The 23,980-nt window shown below is 41.5% G+C and overlaps 1 protein-coding gene across 1 annotated transcript in view; it reads left to right on the top strand.

Moving 5' to 3' along the window:
• The first annotated feature begins 1,546 nt into the window (after nucleotides 1–1,546).
• The window catches only part of LOC101141027 (zinc finger protein 708), a 46,338-nt gene continuing 23,904 nt past the window's right edge, over nucleotides 1,547–23,980 (top strand). Inside the window, exons 1-3 of the mRNA XM_031004014.3 lie at nucleotides 1,547–1,773; nucleotides 20,286–20,412; nucleotides 21,572–21,667. Of these exons, the coding sequence (XP_030859874.1) occupies nucleotides 1,771–1,773; nucleotides 20,286–20,412; nucleotides 21,572–21,667 (226 nt within the window). The 5' untranslated portion in view covers nucleotides 1,547–1,770. The remainder of the gene's footprint in view (nucleotides 1,774–20,285; nucleotides 20,413–21,571; nucleotides 21,668–23,980) is intronic.

Genomic DNA, 23,980 nt, shown 5'->3' with positions numbered 1-23,980 from the left:
CGAAGAGAGATGTTGGTAGGGAGAGGCTCTCTCCTCACCTCTGGCAGAAAAGGGATGTTCAGGTCGTTCACCCTCCTGATGTCAGAGCTGCACTTCAATGTAGCAGCTATTGGCCCTGTGTTGCTACTGGGTGCCTGGAATGTGCCTGGTCTGAACTGTGATGTGCTAGAAAGGTAAAACACGAGTTAGTTTCAAACGTTTAGTTCCATATATATAGACACACTTCATTAATAATTACATATTTCTCACATATTAAAATGACAATATTTTGGATATATTGGGTTAAATTGTTACAATCAATTTCACCTGTTCTTTGTTTCTTTTTAAAAATAGAGCTAAACTCTTTCTAAAATTTGGCTACAAATTAGCCGGGCGTGGTGGCCAGCGCCTTTTATCTCAGCTACTTGGGAGGCTGAGGCAGGAGAATCGCTTGAACCCGGGAGGCAGAGGTTGCAGTGAGCAGAAATCACGCCCGGGCAACAGTGTGAGACTCCGTCTAAAAAAAATAAAAATATAAAATAAAGTTTGGCTACTAGAAAATTTAAAATTTACATGTGGCTCACATTTTATGATTTTATTTTATTTATTTATTTATTTTTTGAGACAGAGTTTCACTCTTGTTGTCCATACTGGAGTGCAGTGGCGTGATCTCGTCTCACTGCAACCTCCACCTCCCAGGATCAAGTGATTCTCCTGCCCCAGCCTCCCAAGTAGCTGGGGTTACAGGCGCCTGCCACCATGCCCAGCTAATTTTTTTGTATTGTTTTAGAGACGGGGTTTCACCATGTTGGCCAGACTGGTCTCGAACTCTGGACCTCAGATGATCCACCCTCCTCGGCCTCCTGAAGTACTGGGATTACAGGCGTGAGGTACAGCGCCCAACTTGTGGCTCACATTTTATTTCAGAGAATTGCCTCCTTTTTAAAATCTCAGGCTGCCTGCTCAAAGGACCAGAAGTCAGGAAGGTCACAAAATATAAAATTTTAGAACAATTGGGCCGGGCGCAGTGGCTCATGTCTGTAATCCCAGCATTTTGGGAGGCCGAGGCGGGAGGATCACCTGAGGTCTGGAGTTTGAGACCAGCCTGACCAACATGGAGAAACCCCGTCTCTACTAAAAATACAAAAAAATTAGCCGGGCATGGTGGCGCATGCCTGTAATCTCAGCTACTCGGGAGGCTGAGGCAGGAGAATCGCTTGAACCCGCGAGGTGGAGGTTGTGATGAGCCAAGATTGCGCCATTGCACTCCAGCCTGGGCAACAAGAGTGAAACTCAATCTCAAAAAAAAAATTTTTTTTTAGAACAATTGCGTTATTATATTCTTTTCATTTGTGAATAGCCATATAGCATATTATTTATAAGGGCATATGACCTTATACACAAGATTAAAGGCAAACACCCTCTCGGGTGGGCCTAGCTCAGCTCAGGGAGGAAGCCTTGCCTGAAAAGGCTGCAGCATAGGCTGTCACACTTCATTCAGCCCAGCATCTGATCACATCTTCCGTCACTCAGGGCCTGAAGGGGCGGGTTTTAACATTATCCAATCAGGGACTCTGAGCTGGGGACAGTTCACTCAGACACGCAGCTGGACCGGACAGGGCGGCTTCCGGGTTTGGCGCGGCCTTTGTCTCTTGCTGCAGCCGGAGCTCCGGGTCTCGTCTTCACTGCTGTTTGTCCTCTGCTCCTAGAGGCCCAGACTCTGTGGCTCTGTGACCTGCAGGTATTGGGAGATCCACAGCTAAGACTCCAGGACCCTCTGGAAGCCTAGAAATGGTGAGAGTGCCGTCCGACATCCCGAGAGAGGGGAAGGGCTGGTTGAAACCTGTGGGAAGTGGCTGTGGCGGGACTCAGGCCTCCCCGCAGTCATCTCCACAATCTGCGCTCCGAGTTCTCCTTGCCTAGCTCGGCCTCAGTCCCCTTCAGCCATAAGATGGCGGCTGCGCCGACAGCCGGGCCCCCGGGCGTCCTGTCTCTTCCCTGCGCAGTGACTGTGCCCTGGCCTGCAGCCCTCTCTGGGCGGCTCTGCACCGGCAGCGCCGCGCCTCTCCCAGATTGTGCAGGGACCATGGGAGGGTGGTCAGGGGAGAATCCTGACTTGGGGTCGGGTTCATGAATGGGAAGAGCTTTGGTCTGTGGGGTTCCCAGTTCCTATTTTCTCCTATTAAAAATCTGTGGCAGTCATCGCAAAAAATATTAAATAATTTAATCAAAGAGTGATTCAATAATTGTAGAGCACAAAATTATGTTTTGTAGTTTGTGGTTCATGGGAGGAGCTTGAAGGAAAGACTTTTTATAAGGTGCATGATGAAGAAAACTATATTTAATAATCGGTTAGGTACATTTACGTAGCTGTTGCTGTTAAGTAGAAACCCGGGGACTAGAGCCCCCTCAGTGTAATTGCCTGCCACTTAATTATTCTCACACTCCACAGGGGACTCATTTTCCCCTGCATTTTTCACATGCGTTCCAAGCAGGGTCTCAAGTGTACCTCCCAGCCCCATTCCTCCAGCCTAACTCTGGCCTGCAGTTAGATTTAAACTGCAAATAAACTAAAATACTAAATTTCTAGTTCCGTCTGACATTTCCAAATGCCAGCTTCCCTTTCCTAATTCACATCTCAACTGTTTTTCCTTTAGTGTACATTTTTGATACTGTATTTTAGTTAAATCATTTTTTGACAAAGCATTGGATGGCACTTAAAATTGTTTTCTGGTTGAAAATATTTCTCATGAGAAGAAAGCAAAAAATAATTCCCTGACACTGTATTTTATGAAATTTCTATGCTTTTTTTTTTTTTTTTAATCTTCCTTAGGCACAGAAATCTTATCAGAATGTTTGTTTTCAGGTGAAGGTTTTTCTTTGGAAACTTTACGGAGTGATGTGTCTTCAGCCACCCTTCAGTTTTTTCCTGGTCCTGGGTTTCAGTACTGTCTGGAGTAAACCAAGATACACATCATGACTTTTTCTGCTAGAGTGTCTAGTGAATATCAGCTCCTGGGTCATTTTCTCCCTGAGGACTACCTGAGGTATGGAGTGTAGCTTCTCAAGGGAGCAAGTGGATGCCCTGGGGCTGAGAGGCATCTCCTGGCATACTCTTCCTTTGAAAAGCTAACCCCTTGAGACATTAAGATTGTCTTCACCCAACCCAGCTTCCATTTCTTGGAGACACAGTGCTGGTCAGCCAATCAGATGCTGGTATTGAGGGGAAAACACAGAAATAATTTCTGCCCCCTGAATTCTCTAAATTTTGTGGAAAAAAAAAAGTATCCCAAAAGACAAAGAAAAACCTGACCCAAGTGAGATGGTGCAAGAACTTACAAAGTAAAATGCACCTGGGGCATAGTGTAATGTCTCCTGAGAGGGTGGTTATTGAGCACTTAAGGTGAGCAGAATGGGGTGGGTGAATATCAGTCAGACACATCTGTTTTCTTTCTTTTCTCTCTTTTTTTTTTTTTTGAGGTGGAGTTTCACTCTTGTTGCCCAGGCTGGAGTGCAATGGCACCATCTCAGGTCACCGCAACCTCCGCCTCCCAGGTTCAAGCGATTCTCCTGCCTCAGCCACCCGAGTAGCTGGGATTACAGGCATGTGCCACCACACCCAGCTAATGTTTTTGTATTTTTAGTAGAGATGGGGTTTCTCCATGTTGGTCAGGCTGGTCTCGAATTCCAGACCTCAGGTGATCCGCCCGCCTCGGCCTCCCAAAGTGCTGGGAATACAGGCGTGAGCCACCGCGCCCGGTCTAGACACATCTGTTTTCTAATTAGCACTACCACTCCCTGGGTTTGTCACCTTGAAAAGATTTGTTCACTTATGTTGACTTCCATTATTTAACTGTAAATTACATTTTATTAGTAGGACTTGGAAGGTAAGAAAATATTAACAAAGGGCATAAAAGAGGTGGATTTCAGAAAAAATTAATATTAATCATGTATTTTATTTGTGAGAAATTCTCATTTAAGTTTTCCTTTCTTAGAGTAAGTTTAGGAATTTTCTCAGATGTATTTTTTGTGAATATATATATAATCAAATATATATGTATTTATATTTATATTTAATATGGACTCTTGCTCTTGTTGCCCAGGCTGGAGTGCAATGGCACAATCTTGGCCCACTGCAACCTCTGCCTCCCGGGTTCAAGCAATTCTTCTGCCTCAGCCTCCCGAGTAGCTAGAATTACAGGTGGGCGTGCCACCATGCCCAGCTAATTTTTGTATTTTTTGTAGAGAACGGGGTTTCTCCATGTTGGCCAGGCTGGTCTCAAATTCCTGATCTCAAGTGATCCACCCGCCATGGACTCCCAAAGTGTTGGGATTATAGGCATGAGCCACCGCGCCCAGCCTATTTTATGAGATTTTGGTGCACCCATCACCAGAGCATTATACACTGCACCAAATTTGTAGTCTTTTATCCCTCGTCCCCCTTCCACTCTTCCCCTCAAATCCCCAAAGTCCATTGTATCATTCTTATGCCTTTGCATCCTCATAGCTTAGCTCCCACATATCAGAACATACCATGTTTGGTTTTCAACTCCTGAGATACTTCGCTTAGAATAATAGTCTCTAGTCTCATCCAGGTTACTGCAAATGCTGTTAATTCATTTTTTTATGGCTGTGTAGTATTCCATTGTATATATATACCACAGTTTCTTTATCCATTCATTGATTGATGAGCATTTGGGTTGGTTCCATGATTTTGCTATTGTGAAATGTGCCACTATGAACATGCGTGTGCAAGTATAGTTTTCGAATAATGACTTCTTTTCCTCTGGGTAGATACCCAGTTGTGGGATTGCTGGATCAAATGGTAATTCTACTTTTAGTTCTTTAAGGAATCTCCACATTGTTTTCCATAGTGGCTTTTCTAGTTTACATTCCCACCAGCAATGTAGAAGTGTTCCCTGTTCACCACATCCATGCCAACATCTACTGTTTCTTGATTTTTTGATCATGGCCATTCTTGCAGGAGTAAGGTGGTATTGCTTTGTGGTTTTGATTTGCATTTCCCTGATCATTAGTGATGTTGAGGATTTTTTCATATGTTTGTTGGCCATTTGTATACCTTCTTTTGAGAATTGTTTATTCATATCCTTAGTCCACTTTTTGATGGGATTGTTTGTTTTGTACTGATTTGTTTGGGTTTGTTGTAGACTCTAGACATTAGTCCTTTGTCAGATGTATAGATTGTGAAGATTTTTTCTCACTCTGTGTGTTGTCTGTTTACTCTGCTGACTGTTCTTTTTGCCATGTAAAAACTATTTAATTTAATTAGGTCCCTGATATTTATCTTTGTTTTTATTGCATTTGCTTTTGAGTTCTTGGTCGTGAAATCCTTGCCTAATCCAATGTCTAGAAGGGTTTTTCCAATGTTATGTTTTATACTTTTTATAGTTTCCGATCTTAGGTTTAAGTCCTTAATCCATCTTGAGTTGATTTTTGTATAAGATGAGAGATGAGGATCCAGTTTCATTCTCCTACATATGGCTAGCCATTTATCCCAGTACCATTTGTTGAAAAGTTTGGAAAGCCAAAATTTCCCATTTTGGCTTTCCCCACTTTATGTTTTTGTTTGCTTTGCTGAAGATCAGTTGGCTGTAAGTATTTGGGTTTATTTCTGGGTTCTCTATTCTGTTCCATTGGTCTATGTGCCTATTTTTAAACCAGTAACATGCTGTTTTGGTGACTATGGCCTTATAGTATAGTTTGAAATCAGGTAATGTTATGCCTCCAGATTTGTTCTTTTTGCTTAGCCTTGTTTTGGCTATGCAGGCTCTTTTTTGTTCCATATGAATTTTAGAATTTTTTTAATTCTGTGAAGAATTATGGTGGTATTTTGATAAGGATTGCACTGAATTTGTAGATTGCTTTTGAAAGTATGGTCATTTTCACAATATTGATTCTACTTATCCATGAGCATGGGATTTGTTTCCATTTGTTTGTGCCATCTATGATTTCTTTCATCAGTGTCAGGTGTATTTTTTATGGCTTGGTAATTTCCAATAAAATTTCAAGGCTGTTTAAGAATGCTACCAAGAAAAAGAATAGGGGAAATGTCTTTCCCATTTTGGCTGTAGAAAATGAATACATTTTCACAACAAAATGCGGTAGACAATTGCTGAGTTACATAGATTCATGAAAGCATCAGCTCCTCTTTTTGCAGGGTAAATTTGTGACAGTGAATATCTCTGTTCAAATCCTGTTATCTTGATTTCTGAGTTTTATGCTAAATTTTATTTGAAACTTGGTACCTCCTAGACATGTTTCCATATGACTGTTTACTATATGACTTTTAATGGAAATAATAAAATAATGCATTTATTGTTTGAAAGGAATGGACACTTTTGCTTTTCTTATTGAGATATGAAATATAAGCACCCTAAAATTTTCTTCTCTTATGTCAACACTGTGTTTGAGAAACTGCTGGATTTATTTTTTTATTTTTTCAAATGGAATTTCTCTCTTATTGCCCAGGCTGGAGTGCAATGGCATGATCTCGGCTTACTGCAGCCTCCGCCTCCTGGGTTTAAACTATTCTTCTGCCTCAGTCTCTTGAGTAGCTGGGATTACAGGCATGCACCACCACACCTGGTTAATTTTGTATTTTTAGTAGAGACGGGGTTTCTGCATGTTGGTCAGGCTGGTCTCAAACTCCTGACCTCAGGTGATCTGCCTGCCTCGGCCTCCCAAAATGCTGGGATTACAGGCGTGAGCCACTGCGCCCAGCCAAGAAACGCTGGATTTTTTTTAAACACTTAAGTTTATTTTTTTTTGAGACGGAGTCTTGCTCTGTAGCCAGGCTGGAGTGCAGTGGCGCGATCTCAGCTCACTGCAAGCTCCGCCTCCCGGGTTCACGCCATTCTCCTGCCTCAGCCTACCCGGTAGCTGGGACTACAAGTGCCCGCCACCACGCCCGACTAATTTTTTTTTTTTGTATTTTTAGTAGAGACAACGTTTCACCGTGTTAGCCAGGATGGTCTCGATCTCCTGACCTTGTGATCCGCCCGCCTCAGCCTCCCAAAGTGTTGGGATTACAGGCGTGAGCCACTGCGCCCGGGTAAACACTTAAGTTTCAAAGACCAAGTGAATAATTCTTGACATGGAAATTAAAGCTTTAGCCCACTGACTCAGAGCTAAGGCTAATATTGAGCCTGCAAAAAAATTTTATTAAAGGCCCAGTTAGTTTTTTCTGGGGAGTCTCCTCTGTAGATATCCCAGCCTGCTCACGCCAGCCATAGAAGTCTTTATCCTGAGAAAAGCTACAGAGCCCTGGAAAGCTGGGGACCCACAGGTGGATGCAGTTGATGTTAAAATGAAAGGGGATTGGGAGGGTCTTACTGAAGATGAAGTGGTTCTTGTTTTGAGGCAGTTTATAAACTTTGAAAATAAAACAAGGTTGAATTTACATAAAAATTTTGACTTCCAAAGAAATATTGCAACAGAAGTACCAACAACAAGGTCTTTAAGAATTGCAAAGTTCAGGCAGACAAAGGCTTCCTTTCCTAGGGAGGAACAAACAAGATTAGGAAGGAGGTTGAAGGGGAATGGCAAATGCAGGGTGAAAAAATCAGATTTTGGATCAGAGAATGTTTCACACTGAAGTCAGCCTGTTCTTTGGAGTTACATAAAATGGGATTGTAAAGTTCAGAAGCCTTGGGGAAAAAGACAAACTTAAGTAAAGTTTCCTTAAGAAGTATTTTATTTTCACCACTGAAGTCAAATTCAACTGATTTTTCAATAAGAAAAAGAAAAAAATGTGCAGAGTCGGTGTCTGCTATGTGATAGATAAGAAAAGAGAGCACCATCTAAGTCATAATGGGAAGGCTGTTTCTTTCAATGAACTGTTCCTGGAGAACACAAACAATGAAGAATTTTATTAATCACAGCTATTTATCTGGATTGTCTATGTGTGTCATCTTTTCCCACCTTTCTTTGTTCTATACATGTCTGCCATTTGACTTTTCCTGGGTTGTATCTTTTATAATAAACTGGTAAATATAACTACAGTATTTGCTGAGTTCTATGAGTAGCTTTATCAAATTATTGAACTTGAAAAAGGTTATGGGAGTCCCCAATTTTTAAACAGTAGCTCAGAAATGTAAATGGGCCCATGGAATTTGTGCCTGGCATCTGCAGTAAGGACAGTGTGGGACTGAGTCAGGGCCTGTGCTGACGCTGGGTGGTGTCAGAAATAAAATGTTAGACAATGAGTTAGTGTTAGAGAATTGCTTGGTTTTCAGCAAACTGCAGGTTTGGTGCCAGAAAAAAGATATGGGGGCCTGACCTGGAATAAAACTCTGGATGTCTGGGAATGGGACGCTCTGCTCTCCTGTACGCAGGCTGTCACACTGCCCATTGTCCTGTGATTTCAGTTCTCCCAGGGTGAGAGAGGACTGAAAAATTAGAGAATAGGAGCTCTGGCCGGGTGCCGTGGCTCACGCCTGTAATCCTAGCACTTTGGGAGGCCGAGGCGGGTGGATTGCCTGAGCTCAGGAGTTCAAGACCAGCCTGGGCAACGTGGCTAAACCCCGTCCCTACTACAGATAGAAAAAATAAGCTGGGCATGGTGGTGCGTTCTTGTAATCTCAGCTATTCGGGAGGCTGAGGAAGGAGAATCACTTGAACCCAGGAGGCAGAGGTTGCAATGAGCCAAGATTGCGCCACTGCACTCCAGCCTGGGTGACAGAACTAGACTCTGTCTCAAAAGAAAAAAAGAAAGAAAGAAAAAAAAAAAGAATATGAGCTCTGATGACAGACCCCCTTTTCCCACAGCTGCCACCACAGGATTCCCAGCCACTCACAAACACACCCATTAGACATTGACGTGTCCACACTTATTCCCAGGACTAGGCACCACCCTCAGGAATTTTACCACAGCATTTTTGATAATCTCACCTGCCTGTATGAACAGAGAAATAAATTAGAGTACAGCCCCACCCAGGCACAAACCAGTCCTTCCATCTACATTGCACTCTCCCTTACCCATGGAGTTTTTTCCTTTTAACTTCTATTTTTGATTCACTGGTACATGTGCAGGTTTGTAATATAGGTAAAATCGTGTCATGAGTGTTTGGTGTGTAAATTATTTTTTCACTGAAGTACTAAGCATAGCACCAAATAGGTATTTTTTTCTAATTTTCTCTCTCTTTTCCTTTTCCCTTCCTTTCTTCCTTCCTTCCTTCCTTCCTTTCTTTCTTTCTTTCTCTTTTTCTTTCTTTCTTTGTTTCCTTCTTTTTTCTTTTCTCTCTCTCTCTCACCTCCCTCCCTCCTTCCCCCTCCCCTCCCCTCCCCATCCTCTCCCTTCCCTTCCCTTCCCTTCCCTTCTCTTCCCTTTTTTTCTTTCGATCCTTGCTCTGTCATCCTGGCTGGAGTGCAGTGGCATGATCTTGGCTCACTGCAACTTCCGCCTCCCAGGTTCAAGCGATTCTCCTGCCTCCTGAGTGGCTGGGATTAGAGCTGTACATCACCATGCCAGGCTAATTTCTGTATTTTTAGTTGAGATGGGGTTTCACCATGTTGGCCAGACTGGTCTCGAACTCCTGACTTCAAGTGATTCACCTGCCTTGGTCTCCCAATGTGGTGGCATACAGGCGTGAGCCACAATGCCCACACCCTCTTTGTTTTTCCACCTTCTACCCTCAAGTAGGCCTCAGTTACTGTTGTTCCCCACGTTGTGTCCATGTGTTCTTATTATTTAACTCTTACTTATAAATGAGAACATGCATTTGGTTTTCTGTTTCTGCATTACTTTTCTTTCCTTTTTTTTTAAGATGAGTCTCACTCTGTCTCCCAAGCTGGAGTGCAGTGGCACAATCTCTGCTCACTGCAAGCTCCGCCTCGCGGATTCACACCATTCTCCTGCCTCAGCCTCCACAGTAGTTGGTATTACAGGTGCCCGCCACCACGCCCAGCTAATTTTTTGTATTTTTATTAGAGATGGCTTTCACCACATTAGCTGGGATGGTCTCGATCTCCTGACCTCGTGATCCACCCGCCTCGGCCTCCCAAGGTGCTGGGATTACAGGCGTGAGCCACCATGCCCAGCCTTCTGCATTACTTTTCTAAGAATAATGGTCTCCAGCTCCATCCATGTTGCTGCACAGGATATAATGCTGTTCTTTTTCTTTTTTTTTTAAATGGCCAGAGAGTATTTCATGATGTTTATGTGCCATATTTTGTTTTTATTAAATCTTTTATTTTATTTTTCTTTGGAGACAGGGTCTCACTCTGTCACTCAGGCTGGAGTGCAGTGGTGCGATGACGGCTCATTGCAGCCTCAATCTCCTGGGCTTGAGCAGTCCTCCTACCTCAGCTTCCCAATTAGCTGGGACTGCAGGCATGCACCACCACGCCTGTCTAATGTTTCTTTTTGTATTTTTTTGTAGAGACGGGGTTTGCCATGTTGCCCAGGCTGGTCTCAAACTTCTGAGCTCAGGCAATCAACTTGCCTCAGCCTCCCAAAGTGCTGGGATTACAGGTGTGAGCCACCTTGTCTGACCATACCATATGTTCTTTATTCAGTCTATTATTGATAGGCATTTAGATTGATTCCATGTCTTTGCTATTGTGAATAGTACTGCAATAAATATGCATGTGCATGTGTGTGTCTTTTTGAGAGACTAATTTATATTTCTTTGGGTATATACCAAGTTATGAGGTTGCTGGGTCAAATGGTAATTCTGCTTTTAGTTCTGTAGTTCTGTGAGGAATTGTTACACTGCTTTTTTTTTGACTGAGTCTTGCTCTGTCACCCAGGCTGGAGTGCAGTGGCACGATCTTGGCCTACTTCAACCTCTGCCTTCCAGGTTCAAGTGATTCTCCTGCCTCAGCCTCCTGAATAGCTAGGATTACAGGTGCCCGCCACCACGCCTGGCTGATTTTTGTATTTTTAGTAGAGATGGGGTTTCACCATGTTGGCCAGGTTGGTCTTGAACTCCTGACCTCAGGTCATCTGCCTGCCTAGCCCTCCGAAAGTGCTGGATTACAGGCTTGAGCCACTAAGTCTGGCCGCCACACTGCTTTTTACAGTGGTTTTACACTCCCACCAGCAGTGTATAAGCATTTCCTTTCCTCTGCAACTTTGCCAGCATCTATTGCTGACTTTTTAACAGTAGCCATTCTGACTGGTGTGAGATGGTATCTCATTGGGTGTTTTTTTACATTTTTCTAATAATTAGTGATGAGCATTTTTAAAATATGCTTGTTAGCCACATGTATGTCTTGTTTGGAAAAGCATCTGTTCAGCCATGCGTGGTTGTCTCTACTAAAAATACAAAATTAGCTGGGCGTGGTGGCACATGCCTGTAATCCCAGCTACTCCGGAGGTTGACGCAGAATCCCTCAAACCCGGAAGGCAGAGGTTGCAGTGGGATGAGATCACACCATTGCTCTCCAGCCTGGGCAACAAGAGTAAAACTCCATCTCAAAAAATAAAAAAAAAACCTCATATTAGGAGCACACACAAATTGAACACAAAGATAGGAGTAAATTTAGCAATACAGAATAATAAGGACTAAAACATACTAGGTTCCTTTTACAGAACACTAATTATCCAAAGTAATTATCTAATATTTGCAGGCTGAAGTACTTACACTGCAAAAACAAGAACAGTTCAGTGTATAAACTGAAAAGTGGAGCCTGTAGTTGTACTTTGGTTTCTATTTATTAAGAACAATTAGCATAGTTATCTGAAGTGTTTTTAGACAACATACATTCATATAAATTAAAAAGTATTTTCTACAATAGTATGAATATAAGATCAAAATATTTACTTTGAATCTCCTAAGCAGTCATTTTAATATTGTTATTTATACTTCTGAAATATAAAATGTTTAAACTGAATTATGGTTATAGACAATTTTTAAAAATCCTACATGCATTATGACTGGTACATTAAAATTATTTATATTTATTTATATAGCTAATATCAAAAAATACTACCAAATTGTTACAGTAGATATGTGTCTGACATACATATTGCTTTATCCAATAGGGATAGTTATAGGTAAGTATAATTTTAGTGTCTTTCATTTTACTAAATTGGAATGCTGCCATTCCAGGACAAATAGACAGGTGATGTGGTCACCCAAAAACCATAATAGCCCTTCAGTTAGTTATGCGGCAAGCTCACATATATTCTACTATATGAACAAAGTCAGATTCCAGTTCCTAATTTAAAAAGTGCTGGTGAATTGTCAGTTGTATTTCAATATGGAACCCCCATTCAATGGCTAGGAGATGAGAGCAGCAGAGATGGAAGAGAAACCTTATAAAATTCTGCTGAGAATATGCTTTTTTTCTTCATAATGCTCATGTTTCTCATACCAAGAGTAGCTGTGCATTAGGGGTATTTTGAGAGAAATTCCTTTTAGGGGAATATTTTCTGGCTGACTTGATCAATCATATCTAATCTGAGTTTTTTCTCAAGATACATTTAACTTCTTTTTTCTCTCAATATAATTTTGCAATAGAATCAGACCGAGAGCTGTTTTTCTCTTCAATGCTTCAGATGTCTGTTTTAGAAGCCCTAATGCTATCCCTTGTATCCCTTGGTGTTGACAAAGAGGTGGGTTTTCACAGGGAGAACCATCCTATCTCTATCTGGACTCATGCTGGAAATCCAGCAGTATTTTTTTCAAGTCACCATAATAAATTGAAACTGAGGCTGAAACACCACTCCCATTCCCATTATTATGAAGGTGCAATTCTACCCCCAAATCCTGTAGGCTCTCCTGTACCATAGTCTTCAGTCTCTGATGAGGTACTGGAGTGCTGCTGTGGCAATTGGGGTTCACTTAAGATGTAAGCTACCAGCTGTGAGCTCTGTGCTTTGGGCTGTGCCTCATTGGCAGATGGTAGGGGTCAAGAGAGGACACTAGCCATAAGTAGAGGGCAAGCAGGAGTGCTGTAGCTGAGTGCTCAGAACATAGAGAGCCATTGCTTTAAAGTGTAAATAACCAAAAAGATAGCACCTTATTCAACCATTGTAGTAGGAGACTGAGAGTCTACCTTCAGCAGGCACCTGGCGTCAAGTTGCAAAACTACCTCCTGTCATGAAGATGTGAAAAGTTTATTTTGTCATTGATTATAACCAATCAGCATAGATAGGTGGCATCCCCAATGACCAGGTGAATTTAGGATGAGCTCTGTATGACATGGTGCTGTAAATTCTTCGACTTGTGGACTAATTATGGTGACTATCTTTCTGTCTTTGCAGTCTCTTAAGCAGATTGATTGTGATGCATGTCACATTCTGGTTTAATTGTGTAATAAAAGTTTTCTTTCTTTTCCATCATTATGAAGTTTTTCTGGGGCTGGAGATAATTTCTCGTTATATTTTCCAAACACAGTCTAGAAGTACCAGGCATGATATAAACATATAAGGTGTCAACCAAGCTTTACTCTAGAAGGGCCTTTCCCTCTCAGGATTCCAGTCAACTCACAATTGTGCTGCAAAGTGCACGCTCTTCCCTAAATATGCAGGAAGAATTGCATCTCTGCCTATTTGGTATCTATTGTCCTCTACAGTCACTTCCAGAGAGGCTAGATCAGATTTCTACAAACCTTACAGGGCAGCAATCAACCATTTTACCTCTTTCAGTGACTTTTTTGTTGTTGTTGAGGTGGAGTCTCACTGCATTGCCCAGGCTGGAGTGCAGTGGCATGATCTCAGCTCACTGCAACCTCGGTCTCCTGTGTTCAAGCGATTTTCCTGCTTCAGCCTCCCAAGTAGCTGGGATTACAGATGCTCACCACCACGCCTGGCTAATTTTTTTTTTGTATTTGTAGTAGAGATGGGGTTTCACCAAAGGCTGAGCATGGTGGCTCACACCTGTAATCCCAGCACTTCGGGAGGCCCAGGCAGGCAGATCACCTGAGGTTAGGAGTTCAAGACCAGCCTGACCAACATGGAGAAACCCCGTCTCTATTAAAAATACAAAAATCAGCTGAGGGTGGTGGCACACGCCTGTAATGCCAGCTACTGGGGAGGCTGAGGCAGGAGAATCACTTGAACCTGGGAGGCAGAGGTTGCAGTGAGCCAAGATTGTGCTATTGCACTCCAGCCTGGGCAACAAGAGCGAAACTTCATTTCAAAAAAAAAAAAAGAGAGATGGGATTTCACCATATTGGCCAGGCTGGTCTCAAAACTTCTGACCTCATGATCCACCCATCTCAGCCTCCCAAAGTGTTGGGATTACAGGCGTGAGCCACCGTGCCCAGCCTCAGGGACTCCTGTCATCAGACCTGAAGCTGACTCAGAGACCATGGGGCCCAAAAACCCTAGCAGAATAACATGTGTGCATTGAATAGATATGTAGACATGAGAATTTTTAATTCCTTTTTTCTCCTCTTGCTAAAATGTCCACAAATGTGCAAGTAATACCTGCTGCTACTCCACCCATCCAGAATCTGAATCTGCAGCTCCAATTTCTGAATCTAGATCTTGAGGCTTGGAAAAAATGAAAACTTTGCCGGGCCCAGTGGCTTACTCCTGTAATCCCAGCACTTTGGGAGGCCAAGGCGGGCGGATCACCTGAGGTCGGGAGTTCGAGACCAGCCTTACTAGCATGGAGAAACCCTGTCTCTACTAAAAATACAAAAAATTAGCCAGGTGTGGTGGCGCATGCCTGTAATCCCAGCTACTCGGGAGGCTGAGGCAGGAGAATCCGGGAGGAGGAAGTTGCGGTGAGCTGAGATTGCGCCACTGCACTCCAGCAGGGGCAACAAGAGCGAAACCCTGTCTCAAAAAAAAAAAAAAAGAAAGAAAGAAAGAAAAAGAAGAGAAAAGAAAAGAAAAGGATTTGCATTTCCTATATAAAAGGTTTTTTTTTTTTTTTTTTTTTTTTTGAGACAGGGTTTCACTCTTGTTGTCCAGGCTGGAGTGCAATGGCGCGAACTCGGCTCACTGCAATCTCCGCCTCCCAGGTTCAGGTGATTCTCCTGCCTCGGCCTCTCAATAGCTGGGATTACAGGCCTGCACCACCATGCCTGGCTAATAATCCTTTTCTTTATAAGTCTCAGAGAGACATTAAAATGAGACCACAATTATGTCTTTCTTTTTTCTTTGAGCTATGTAGTTACCTCTTGAAACTGCTTGCTATTGCCACAAGTAGCTATAAATTGAACTAAAAATGCCACACTGGACACTATAACCCACACCCTATAGCCTAACAATGTATATCCAATCAATAATCAATTTATTTTTGTAAATAAAAAAATGTTGACAGACAACTTTGTATCAACCCACTCTATGCGCCTCTCTTTTTATCTTTGCAAATCCAATTGTAACTGCTGCTAATCAAAGTATATATTCCAGGCAACTTGAATATTTGCTCCCAGGTTACAATCCTCAAGTTTGGCCCAAATAAATTGTATACTTACATTCATGTTTCCTCAGCTATTTCCTTTTAGGTAAACATCATTTGGAATGTGCCAGAGCAGCCTCTGAGGGGATCTCTCCTTTGATTGTACTTTGCTTTCTGTAACACCTAAGGATGCAGAGTCAGGTTGATCCCACTTAGAGTCTGCACATAAGATCTGGCTTCTGCCTGGGATTACAAGACAGGGCCAGACTTTGAATTGGGAATGTACTGAAAACCAATAGAAGGCATTTTCTGCACTGTGAGATGTCAACATAGACATCCTACAGCTCTCTTTGAGACCGTGGCTCTTTGAGCTTTTCAGATTTTGTCCAGTAAGATCTTGTAGCAGGTCTGCCACAGTTACGTGAGAGGCTCCAGATGTAAACAGAATCTGATGGCAAATTCTGTAAATATAAATAAACATCTTAGGAGTGAGAGATCAAGACCGCAAAGTATCCGGAGCCATGACCACAACTATACCTGCCTGTAAAATGTTATGTACAATATTCTTGTCCTTCCTTCTACCCAAAAGCTAGTTAATCAGAACAAGTAATTCTGGAGCTCAACCAGGGCAGTTCCATTTTCTATTTAGAATCAGCATGACTCTCTCTAGCCTGGCTTATTATTGGACCATCAGCCCAGGGTCACTGGGAACCCTCTCACAATTACGTAGGCATTTTTGAGACATTTGAGGATGTCCAGAGCAGAATTGTGTCAGGCTGACAAGAGTGGTTAATTCTGCTTTTGCCTCAGTGTAAGAGAAATGAGTCATCCTGTGTTTGTTCCTTCCCTTATACAAGGGATGTTTTTGATTGGTACCCAGATGAGTTTCTCCAGTTTTTTGGTACTTGGGTAAAAACAAGGAGGAGATCTGGAGACTCAAGCAGATAAACTGATTGCTATAATTTTATATGGCCATTAGAAAAATAGATGAAGCAGTCATGGTTTCTACAATCCAGAAACTCTTAGTCTAGACTAGCAACTGAATAAATGGTTGAATTAAGTATCATATGGTTGGTACAGCAAATAGATGTGTGAAAAAATCGTGAGCTTTATTTGGGCCACTTTATTTATATTGTTGTGGCTTCTGATGTCATCACTTGAAGGGATATTTATGGACAGAAGCATTATTATTTTTTGATTTCTTTTATCTTGCTAATAATACATATTTATCTTCTAATAATATTACCCTAGAAAACCTTAAGAGATTTGTTTAAATTGCTTATTAGTATATGTTATAAAATTGACAGGACAGTGGCTAGAAAAGATTAAAATTACACAAATGCTGGGATTTAAGTTTCTCTTAGGTAAGCTTATGAAAAACAGAACTTGAAATACCCCAGTGGCATAGAGAACAGAATTCTACAGAGGGTCTCCCCTTCCCCAGTTCTGTTCAGATTCACCGTTTTTGAGAGCCTTGTTTAGATCTCACCCAGCCCTGGAGTCTTGCCTCACAGAACTGATCAGAAGAGATCAGAGTTTTGGTTGTTGAATTCTGCTGCCTCTGTAGGGCTGTTGCTCCCAATTTCCTGAAACCCAAAAGCAGATAAATGGGAAAAGTAAAATATGTATTTTAGGGTCTTAATTTCTTAATTTTTTATTAAAACCAAGGTTGCAGAAACATTCCATTTAGGAACTTGTTTTCTATTCCTGCAGATTCAGTAGTTGCTCCACAAGTCACAAAAAAGTAAATATAAACCCAGTAAAAATTCCTCGAAACTACATTAAACTCTTTCTGTAATCCTCTCATCTGTCTGTATTAGGCTTTTATTCTACACACTTTTTTTTTTTTTTTTGAGACATAGTCTCGCACTGTTGCCCAGGCTGGAGTGCAATGGCATGATCTTGGCTCACTGCAACCTCCACCTCCCGGGTTCAAACAATTCTGCCTCAGCCTCATGAGTATCTGGGATTACAGGCACCCACCACCATGACTAGCTAATTTTTGTATTTTTAGTAGAGACGGGGCTTCACCATGTTGGCCAGGCTGGTCTCAAACTCCTGACCTCGTGATCTGCCCGCCTGGGCCTCCCAAAGTGCTGAGATTACAGGCATGAACCACCGCGCCCGGCTTTTCTACACATTTTTTAAAAAACCAATGACAGAGAAACAGTAGAAGAGTTAAAAATGCTGGGCTCTTTATCTAAATCCTGGTAATTATTAAACACTTAGTACCAACTCGCATGATGTTGTGAGAGTTAAATCATATAATATGTTATTCCCAGCACAGTGCTCTGTAACATACTTTTTTTTTTTTTTTGAGACAGGGTCTTGCTCTGTCACCCAGGCCAGAGTGCAGTGACACAATCTCAGCTCACTACAACTTCCTCTTCCTGGGTTCAAGTGATTCTCCCACTTCAGCCTCCTGAGTAGCTGGGATTACAGGCACATGCCACCACACCTGGCTAATTTTTTTTTTTTTTTTTTTTTTTGTATTTTTAGTAGAGATGAGGTTTCACCATGTTGTCCAGGTTGACCTTGAACTCCTGATCTCAAGTGATCCACCTGCCTCCTAGGATTACAGGCATGAGCCACTGCACCCAGCCTGTAACATACCCTTGAGAGCACGTAGCACCTGCTTAATACACCTTGCATTAGTACATGTTGTTTTCCAAATGCAGACTTATTCAGACATTGCTGCCTTCTGTTTCCTTTGTAAACTTTAAAGAGCTAGCAAATAATATGAAACTTTAGGATGAAGATGGGTTGTCTTTATTTGTACCAGAAATACTTGTGTTGTGACAAGAGTGCTGAGTATAAGGGACTCTGTGCTGTGCCTGCTTTCTCTAACTACTGCTAATAATGAGCCCAGGGGGGAGCAACATTAACATTGACAGGGGTCTTGTTTAAAACATTTATCCATGGATCCTTTCCAAACCTGCAGAATCCCATTACGTAGAGTGGGTCCAAAATTACCAAGTGAATTTTAAGCTCACTAAAGCTTGAGAGGCAATGCTTAGCTAAGTGGTTATCAGCCCAGGCTTCTCATTAGGATTACACAGCCAGTTTGCAGAAATCTCTGTACTTCTCCCCTCCTCACAGGGTCTGTTTATTGCTCCAGGTGGACACATCCATATTGTGTTTGTTTGTTTTGAGATGGAGTCTCACTCTGTCTCCCAGGCTGGAGTGTAGTGGCTTGATCTCGGTTCACTGCAACCTCTGCCTGCCAGGTTCAAGTGATTCTCCTTGAGTCAGCCTCCCAAGTAGCTGGGATTACACGTGCATGCCACCGTGCCTGACTAATTTTTGTATTTTTTTTTTTTTTGAGATGGAGTGTCGCTCTGTCACCAGGCTGGAGTGCAGTGGCGCGATCTCAGCTCACTGCAACCTCTGCCTCCCACATTCAAGCGATTGTCCTGCCTCACCCTCTTGAGTAGCTGGGACTACAGGCGCGTTCCACCATGCCCAGCTAATTTTTGTGTTTTTAGTAGAGACAGGGTTTCACCATGTTGGCCAGGCTGGTTTCGAATTTCTGACCTCAGAAGATCCACCCCCCTTGGCTCCCCAAAGTGCTGGGATTACAGGCTTGAGCCACCGCACCTGGCCTCATGTTGTTTTAATTAAGTGCCTCATGTGATTTTAACGTGAGGCTAGAATTGAGTATGAGGGGTTCAGATACATTCATGAGAGTTAAGTCTCACCTTTGCACTAAAAGGGTGGCCATAGGGCTGTTTCTGTTTGGGTTTGGTAGGGAGAGGACAGTGTGGTCCATATTTTTATTACTGTAGCAGAAATTGTTGGTGTCCATGTAAGGGAAGGGCACCTGAGGACAGGAAAAATGAAACTTATATCTTTATTTCCATGGTGCAGCGTGTTTTTCCTGCATCTCTTCTGTTACAAAGGACAGAAATGAGTGGACTTTTTCTGCAAGTCTTCATCTTTTTGCTTGTGGGTGTGGTGGCATCAGGTAAACAGGTGGTGCTGACACCTTTAAAGGCATATTCTCAAGATGTCTACCTAAAATCATTATTAAAAATTAAAACGTGAAAGATATGTTTATCTTGAACTTTGCACAGAACTGATGTTTTCTTTATGGTTAAATTCAGACTATAATTCACTTTTGGGGGGAATATTCCAGCAGTGGTGTTGTGTCCTTCTGTGTTATGCATTAGCACATCATAAAAATTTGTCCTAGTGCAGTTGATGTTAATAATTCTTTTGGTTAAAAAAAAAGACAAAATAAGTCTTTTGGTTAAAGAGCTCTCTAAAAGATTTTTTCACCATAGAGTTAATTATTTTTCTGTTCATTATTAAGTATCTTTATGCATCTAATGTGCATAAATCATCATATTTTATCTGGGAGCTGACTTTTTCTTAGGTTTTCCTTGTATACATATGTCTTTGGAAAATGAAAGCTCTTATCTTTGTGTACAGTTAAGTAATACTGAAAAAAACACAGGCCCTTCTACTTACGGGATGTTTGACAAAATATTCTTTTTGGGCCAAAAACATTGGAATTATTGGTGAGCTTGTTAGAAATTTAAAAACTGAGACTTTATTCCAGATCTTCTGAAAAAATAATCTCCACTAACAAGATCTCCAGTTTATTTTACAGACTAAAATTTGAGAAGCACTTTCTAACTCAACATGTCTTTTCCATCTGAAAAATATACACAAGTCATTCTGTATGATGTATATATAGCAATAAAAAATGTACATGTTTCTGTTCATGCCCTTAAGTTTATACTTTATCATTCAGAAAAGTAACATATATACACTGATTTTGTGGATCTTATACTACTCTCTTTTTTCAGAGTTAGAGAATACATTCGAGAATATTTCTGTGTTGAAAATTATTTTATTGGATAATTTCAGTCACTCCTATAAGTCAGAACCAGTTCTTTTTACTCTCTCATTTCACCTTGAGTCAAATTAGAAATTCTGTCCATAACCACTTGGTAAATATGTGTGTGTGTATGTGTTTTTCAGGGACCATTGACATTTATGGATGTGGCCATAGAATTCTCTCTGGAGGAGTGGCAGTGCCTGGACACAGCACAGCAGAATTTATATAGGAATGTCATGTTAGAGAACTACAGAAACCTGGTATTCCTGGGTGAGGATAAGTTGTTTTTTTTTTTTTAATTTTTATTATTTATTATTTTTTTTTTTTTTTGAGACAGAGTTTCACTCTGTCGCCCAGGCTGGAGTGCAGTGGCGCGATCTCGGCTCATTGCAACCTCTGCCTCCAGGGTTCAAGCGATTCTCCTGCCTCAGCCTCCTGCGTAGCTGGGATTACAGGCATGTGCCACCATGCCCGGCTAATTTTTGTATTTTTAGTAGAGATGGGGTCTTACCATGTTGGTCAGGCTGATCTTGAACTCCTGACCTCAGGATCTGCCCACCTCAGCCTCCCAAAGTGCTGGGATTACAGGCGTGAGCCACCTTGCCCAGCAAGGTGAGGATAACTTTAATACACAATTCCTAATATACTCTAAAGGTTTATTTCTCTTTTTTGTTGCGTGTTTTTTGGCAATTTATGCTTACATAAATGAGTTTCAACTACCTGTTTTTAAGAAAATGTAGGATTTATCTGTGTAGATGTTTCACCCTGACCTGAACTTTCCACGTTTCTGAGCTGATCTGTATCCTTCACTCTAGATTAGTGGTAATTCCAGAAATTTAGTGGCATAAAATACTGTTGCCCACACCTTAAAATCTAATTGCCACCACCAATTTTTGATTCAGTAGCACTGAGTAGTAAAATTAAGAATATACAAATTGAAAATATTTTCTTAATATTTAGAAATTTTGTTATGTTAGTATTTTGTGATTAATTTACTAGAATATATTTTGTGATTAATATACTAGAATATTCTATTACATTCTCTTTTTAAAATATTTTTTTCTGAGACGGAGTCTTGCTCTGTCACTCAGGCTGGATGCAGTGGTGCAATCTTAGCTCACTGCAACCTTTGCCTCCTGGATTCTAGTGATTCTCCTGCCTCAGCCTCCTGAGCAGCTGGGACTACAGGTGTGCACCACCATATCCAGCTAATTTCTGTATTTTCAGTAGAGACAGGGTTTTGCCATGTTGACCCGTCTGGTCTCGAACTCCTGACCTCAGGTGATCTACCCACCTCGGCCTCTCAGAGTGCTGGGATTACCAGCATGAGCCACTGTGCCTGGCCTACATTCTCTTTACTGAGAAAATTACTAGGTTGGTAATTGGAGACTATGAGCAAGATTCATGTTATTTATTTTTAATAAAACAGGTATTGCTGTGTCTAATTTAGACCTGATCACCTGTCTGGAGCAAGGAAAAGAGCCCTGGAATATGAAGAGACACGAGATGGTAGCCAAACCCCCAGGTAGGTGAGAGTGAATACAACAGATGACACAGATGAGAGGTCCAAAGGTAAAAGAGAAAGCCAGTCCTTAAAATTTGACATGGAAATCTGTGTTCCAAAGTTTCTAGGCAGCTGTTTTGTTTTTTTAACTTTAACATAGGGGCATCTTCTGTCTTATGCTTTTAAATTCTTTAAAAATTCTACTTTCCCTTCAGTGATCTTCCTTCAAGTTTACAGTGAGCTAAAGTCCTCTTCATGGCATATAAGAGATTGCACAATCTGACTTTTTTTTCCATTGTTTTTGGAGACTCAGAAATATCTGCATAATTTTGAGAAACTCTGTGTTAAACTATTTTGTAAGTTCTCTTTTTGCATCATGTCTGAAATGTGTAAGAGTTGTGGTTTCTGTTCCATTGTTTTTTTTGTTTATTTTTCTGCACATTTCATCTGATTTGTATTACTACAGGCTTGGAATATAGTTTGAAATTAAAAAGTATGAAGTTCGCTTTGTTCTTATTCCTCATGACTGCTTTGACTATTCAAAGTTTCTTGTAGTTTTGGCTGGGGGCAGTGGCTCACAGCTGTAATCCTATCACTTTGGGAGGCCAAGGAAGAAGGATCCCTTAAGCCTAGGAGTTGGATACCAACCTGGGCAACATAAGGAGACCCTGTCTCTTAAAAAGATTTACTGGGCTGGGCATGGTGGCTCACTCCTGTAACCCAGCACTTTGGGAGGCCGAGGTGGGTGGATCACCTGAGGTCAGGAGTTCAAGACCAGCCTGACCAACATGGTGAAATCCCGTGTCCACTAAAAATACAAAATTAGCCAGGCGTGGTGGCACATGCCTGTAATCCCAGCTACTCTGGAGGCTGAGGCAGGAGAATTGGTTGAACCCGGGAGGCAGAGGTTGCTGTGAGCTGCGATTGTGCCACTGCACTCCAGCCTTGGCAATAAGAGTGAAACTCAATCTCAAAAAAAAAAAAAAAAAAAAGATTTATTATAGTTTCATGTAAATTTAGGGATTGTATTTTCTATTACTATGAAAAAAATGCCACTAGAATTTTGGTAGGGAGTTTCTTGAATCTATAGCTCACTTTGGATAATATGGTATTTTAACAATATTTATTCTTTAAATCCATAGATATTAAATATTTTAAAACTTGTGTCTTCTCTGATTTCATCATTGAAATCTTATATCTTTTATTGTAGATTTTTTTCACTTTCTTGGGTGAATTTGTTCTCAGAAATATATTATTTTAATGCTATTATAAATAATATTGTTTTCTTCCTTTATTTTATTAGACAATTTAGGTTTATGGAATGATAACTTATAAGTTGATTTTATATTTGGTAATTTACTGAGTGTATTTATTAGATAGGTTTTAATGTACTGTTTATGTATTTTTATATGTAAGATTTTATGATCTACAAACAAACATTTTACTTGTCTTCAATTTCAATGGGTTTTTTATTTTTTGACTAATTCTTCTGCCACATATTTTCAGTGTTATGTTAAAAGAGAAGCATTGACAAGTGGGCACAATATAGTTTGGCATTGGTGTCTGTAAATTTGAAAATGCAAATGCCTCTTCAAGTTTTTATAAACTGATAAACTGATTTCAGAAGGTAAAGATTTTGTTTTTTTCTGAAACTGAGTCTCACTCTGTCACCCAGGCTGTAGTGCAGTCATGTGATCTCGGCTCACTGCAACCTCCGCCTCCCGGGTTCAAGTGATTCTGGTGCTTCGGCCTCCCGAGTAGCTGGGATTACAGGCTTGTGCCACCATGCCCAGCTAATTTTTGTATTTTTAGTAGACGGGGTTTCACCATGTTGGTAAGGCTGGTCTTGAACTCCTGACCTTGTGATCCACCCACCTCAGCTTCCCAAAGTGCTGGGATTACAGGCATGAGCCACTTCGCCCAGCCAAGATCTTCTTTTTTGGGCTGCCAGGGTTCTGGGATGCCCTCTGGGTTTGTGGAGAGGGGTAGTAGCTTGGTCTCAAGCCTGCAGTTTCTGTGCTAGGGTCCACCTTTAGTTGGCTGGTTACGAGGGGCTTGGATAGTTGTAATTCCTATTTTATTTTATTTTATTTTATTTTTCTTTTGAGTTGGAGTTTTGCTGTTATTGCCCAGGCTGGAGTGCAGTGGCCTGATCTCAGCTAACTGAAACCTCCGCCTCCCGGGTTCAAGCGATTTCTCCTGCCTCAGCCTTCCGAGTAGCTGGGATTACAGGTGTGCACCACCACACCCGGCTAATTTTTGTATTTTTAGTAGAGATGGGGTTTCACCATGTTGGTCAAGCTGGTCTCGAATTCTCGACCTTGTGATCTGCCT

Source organism: Gorilla gorilla, chromosome 20 (assembly GCF_029281585.2).
Source record: "Gorilla gorilla gorilla isolate KB3781 chromosome 20, NHGRI_mGorGor1-v2.1_pri, whole genome shotgun sequence".
Taxonomy (NCBI): Eukaryota; Metazoa; Chordata; class Mammalia; order Primates; family Hominidae; genus Gorilla; species Gorilla gorilla.
The sequence above is the reverse complement of the archived record's forward strand: the minus strand, read 5'-3'. Positions and strand labels throughout refer to the sequence as shown.